The sequence below is a fragment of the Lycium barbarum genome, chromosome 10 (genome assembly GCF_019175385.1).
Source record: "Lycium barbarum isolate Lr01 chromosome 10, ASM1917538v2, whole genome shotgun sequence".
NCBI classification, from domain to species: domain Eukaryota; kingdom Viridiplantae; phylum Streptophyta; class Magnoliopsida; order Solanales; family Solanaceae; genus Lycium; species Lycium barbarum.
In genome coordinates this window covers 12285929-12291043 of record NC_083346.1, presented here as the reverse complement: position 1 = coordinate 12291043, position 5115 = coordinate 12285929, and the positions used below count along the sequence as shown (strand labels likewise).

The 5115-nt window shown below is 35.5% G+C and overlaps 1 protein-coding gene across 1 annotated transcript; it reads left to right on the top strand.

Annotated features, from left to right (window-relative positions):
* The first annotated feature begins 203 nt into the window (after positions 1 to 203).
* LOC132613768 (uncharacterized) lies at positions 204 to 3742 on the top strand. The gene is made up of 3 exons (XM_060327986.1): positions 204 to 1595; positions 2803 to 2957; positions 3071 to 3742. The coding sequence occupies exons 1-3, from the start codon at positions 1043 to 1045 to the stop codon at positions 3332 to 3334; spliced, it is 972 nt and encodes a 323-aa protein (XP_060183969.1). The 5' UTR covers positions 204 to 1042; the 3' UTR covers positions 3335 to 3742.
* The last annotated feature ends 1373 nt before the right edge of the window (positions 3743 to 5115 follow it).

Below are 5115 nucleotides of genomic sequence, written 5' to 3'. Positions count from 1 at the left end.
CACGGCATTTTCAATTGATACAGTATGTCTGGAGCTGTCAAATACAGTTGAGCTTATACTTGCCTGCCTAAGCTCTTTCTCTGATACGGTAACTACGTTTCGTAACTATTATAGCTATTTATGAAATATTCTCCATAATAATTAAAGGAAATCAGTTAGATTAACAATGAGTAAATCAAAATAAAAGACGTTAAGCCCAATGACCAAACAAAACAAAGCCGTCCGGTCCCAAGGGAGCGTCTTTCCAATTGGCACCTAATTTCTCGTTGTATAACTCTATCTGTCTATCTATCTTCCTCATCAAGCTCCCATTCATCAATTACATTACATATTATAATATAAATAATATACCCTGCACAAAGCACACATCCCCAAAGCTAAACACTCAAAGAAAATTCACTATCAATACGCATTTCCCCCCTTTACTATGCACGTCTAGTTGTCTTCTTCACACTCCCCTATACCATTTGCAACCCATTTCTTACTAATCTAAAGATTAGATCCTTTCACTTGCTTTCCAATATAAAACATATTGTGTTCACTATCAAGATTTGTTATGCCTTGTCCTTTTCTGTTCTGTTAAGCACTTTGCCTATTTCTTCCATTGAACTCGTCCTCAACTCCTCAAAAATCTCTTTCTTTCTTTCTTCATTTAGTCCTTACCCAAAATAAAATATTGCTTTATTCCAAAAACCCATATTTTTTTTGTCATTTCTTCCATTGAACTCTTCCTCTCGTGTTCCAGATTCTCTGTTTGCCCGGAAAAATTCTTTTCATCAGCCACATTCAAGAAAAGAATCTCGGTTAATTTCCAAAAACCAAGAAAAACCCACATTTTTTTTTCAATAATATTGCTTAATTCCAAAAACCCATAGATTTTTTTTCATAAATAATTGTCATTTCTTCCATTAAACTCTTCCTCACGTGTTCAAGATTCTAATTTTCCAGGAAAATTTTGGTTCATTACCCATATTCAAAGAAAAGAATCATTAATTTCCAAAACCCAGATTTTTTTTTTTGTTGTTACATTTCGATTTGGGTAATGGGTAATTGTTTCGGGTCGAGAAAGTCGGGTCGGGTCGAGATTGCACCGGCCGACATGCTAAAGAAACATCCGTCCGTCAAACTTTACGGTCATCCAAATAGTATTCCAACTTATTACATTCGATGTGCTCTTCTTTACAAGCCCGTTACCGTCAATTTTACTCCCTCCATTATTCACCAGTCACCGTTACTGCAGTACAAATCCGACACCGTTACAGGGTCCGTTAATGACGTGCTCCGTTACTTGGACGTTAAGTTTCCCGACCCGAAAGTGTTAACGGGTGGGTGTTATGATGAAACGACGCCGTTTATTGTCTGGTTAGTGATATTGCAACATAGGAGTATGACGTGGCATTTGGAGAGAATGGGGAGGTGGGCTGAGGATTTGGCAGCGCGTGGAGGGAAGGCGCGTGGTGATCCGGCTATGGGGACCCCACGTATGGAGGTGAGGAAATTTGCTAGGGGTTATTCACAGTTGTTTGAGTTGATGCTTGAACATGCTCAAATGGAAGAGAGAGTTGTGTTTCAAATCTTGGAAAAGGCTGATAGAGGTAACTTCATTATTTGGAGAATTTGTTCTCGGTGTATTAGTTTTACTCTTGTATTTTCTTATTTTTGTAGGTCTATTATTACCTGTTGTTTCTTTAGCCTCAATTATCTTATTATCTCGTTATTGTTTCTTGCTACTGCCTCTTTTTCATTGTTCTTTGAGTACTCGGAATCAGACCCTTTCCCTTGTCAAGGTAGGGTGTCTGCGTACACACTACTCTCCCAGGCCACACGTGTGGAATTACACTGGGTTTGTTGTTGTTGTAATCTTTACCCTTGTCATCAAATTGCTGAGCATTTTAGAGTCTTTAGACAACTAAAACTTACTTTTTAGTTCCATTAATAAGAGTCTAAATCAAGCATGAATAGGGAAAATGCTCTTATGCTTATCTCTATCTGTTAAGATGTATTTTTTTATGAGCAAGAAATCTGTCTTGGTCCAACTGTTAGGACCAACCGCAACCTTTTGAAGCTTAGGGATATTGACCCGGCCACTTTGCCCTTCTCCACTTAAATACCAACAGGGCTCATACTTGTTATCTTAACATCTTATTGATAAGTTATACTAATGTTATTTGAGCTGGTGCTCTAAAGTTAGAAATTACAAGATTGATTGACTTTCTTTTGGTAATATGGTTGCTCAAATACGAGACGGGGAAAAATATCTATGTTTTACATTTGTTTATCACGCTGAGGTTATTGTTTCTATGCAAGTTTTGCATAATTAACTACATTGACAACAGTATGTATATTGTTTTGAAGAAATGAAACGACTAATTGGATATTTATAGGTATGAGAACTTGAATAAGAAGTTTGAAAATGGGAAAAGTTGTGTAAGTGCGGCAGATTCTGCCAAACACACATCATAAGGTTATCGTTCTCTTGAATTATTGGGGATAGATGGTGTTGAACTGCTAAGATTTCCGAGAACTTGAATAAGAAGTTTGAAAATGGGAAAAGTTGTGTAAGTGCGGCAGATTCTGCCAAACACACATCATAAGGTTATCGTTCTCTTGAATTATTGGGGATCGATGGTGTTGAACTGCCAAGATTTCCGAGATAGGTAGTGACTGTTGAGTGATACAAGAATCCTGCCTACTTTAAGTTCATACTTAGTTTGTGCAACTTAAATATCTTCTCAGATGCATATGATCTGTTAATATTTTGTTTTGCTGCAATATATTGACCTTACATGGGCTATAATTCAGGATTGTCTAAAGCTGCAAATGAGGAGCATGCAAGGGACCTTCCTATGATGAATGGTATTAAAGAAGATATCAAATCTATAGGAGTTCTTGATTCAGGTCATCCTGCCTACCAAGAGTCCCTTTGCAACCTCTCTACTCGACTCAAAACCTTAAAGGTACATACATACATTCTGCATTCTGTATATCACTTTCAGGATTCGTATATATTATTCCACCGAATGTGTCTGAACTATCTTTTAATAACACTACTACTTTATATCTAATGAAGGAGCATAGCAAGAAACACTTTGAAGAGGAGGAGAAGAATCTACTGCCACTGATGGAGGCAACCGAATTGAGTAAAGCGCAACAGGATAAAGTCCTAGACCAGTGCCTGGATGTCATGCAGGGGACCCATTCACATCTGTTTCGTTTCTTTATGGAAGGCCTCCTCCCTCAGGACGCAATGCATTACTTGGACATGCTTTCTAGGTGCAGCGACCAAAACCGAGTAACCTCAATGCTCAGGTTAATTGTTGACAAGGTTGTATGATTCAATTTGACTATCAGTCATCGTTTCTTTAAAATACGGATACAATCACTTGACGATTGAGAAATTAATCATTGAGCTTGGTCCAGCTTTGCTGTTAAAGTGGAGCACTTGATGCTATGATCACTGTAATGCTTTGCTTTGCTCTTCTTTAATGTCCTTTAAGCACCATTGGTACCTTTTGTGTATTTCTTTCACGAGGCAGATACTCAAAGCAAAAGGGAGGAGAGGTTGCCTTTTGTTCTTTTCTACTTTTCATTTTTTTTTATATTTTTACTTTAGCAGTTTAGCTGGTTATAGTAATCTGTACAGAAGTGAAACATCAAGGGGACAAGCTTTGATGGATGTTGCTTTGAATCTACTTCTCTGTTAATGTAAATAATTTGAAGGTTGTTGCTTTTCTGTAAATAAGGTTTTTACAACTTTTATGCTTTATCCATGTTCATCTAATTTTCTTGTATATCATCATTGGTCTTAACTTTGATGACCTTAGCTTTGGGAGAACAAGAAGAGAATATTGGATTGTGGACAAGGCCTATGTTTCTTCTTTTGTGTTCTACTTTTTGCCTTCTTTTTCCTTTGTTATTCTTCACTTCCAAGTTACGTTACCTTGGGAAACTGAAATAATTCATTTTTCATATTTTAATTTATTTGTCTATTTTCTTTTTAGTTTGTTTAGAAAAGAATGTCACTTTCTATACTCGATTATTGAATTTCAACATCTCACATGTCCTGCTATATCACAAGATTCAAAAACTTTTTTTACTTTCTTCCAACTCTATTTTGTCAACTTAAGACACATAAAATGGAACACGGCATTATATAACTTTGCCAATCAAAAGGTATTATTCTTCATTCATGGAATCTAGGTCGTTTGGTAGTAAGTTAAAATTATCTCGGAATTATAATTTTGGGACTAATTTATCCCATCTCTTGGGATTATTTTATATCATTTAAAAGATGATATAAAATAATCATTTAAAAGATGATATAAAATAATCCCGGGATAAGTGGGATAAGAAGAGATATCCTACCCTTGGGATTATGCTTCATTTTGTACTGTGTTTCGTAGGAGATATAAATTTATCCCAGTATAAATTTATGTCTCCTATCAAATACGGTATAAAAAATTAGTGCTGGATATTCCTGCACCAAACGATTACAGTCTGGCCTGGGTTTATCAAGGACGACTCTGAACACTTCCTTCTTTTGAACAAAAAAAAAAAACTGTACTAATAATTTATCTACTCAACTTTATCTTATACTAGTATTTAAGTTATCCAGTTTTGTTAGATCTAGTTCCATCAAATAATGAAGAATACTGAATACAATATCCAGCGCAATTAATTCTATCTACAGTGTTAAAATTGTTGATAGCGGGCCTCACTGCTATGATCTTTTTTCAATTTTGAATATTTAAATTTGCCCAGTTTAGAAGCAGTTATTGGGCGAAATAAATTCAATCTAGAAGACGCACGTGATTTTAGCAGTCCTTTTTTTGTTTTGTTTGGTGATTTTAGCTTAGGGTCCCAATAGTATGGCTGTGACAATTATTTTATAAAATTTATATCATAATAATTATTTGATTTTTTTTATTTTGTATAACAATAATTAGTCTTTTGAAATCGTTTCATTGTCTCGATTTCTCTTCGATATCGCTATATACGTATTAATATATTAGCCCGATGTGGCATCTATACATACTATTAAAATAGCCCGATGTGGCATTTATACATACTATTATACTAGCCCGACGTAGCATTTATACATAGCGTTATACTAGC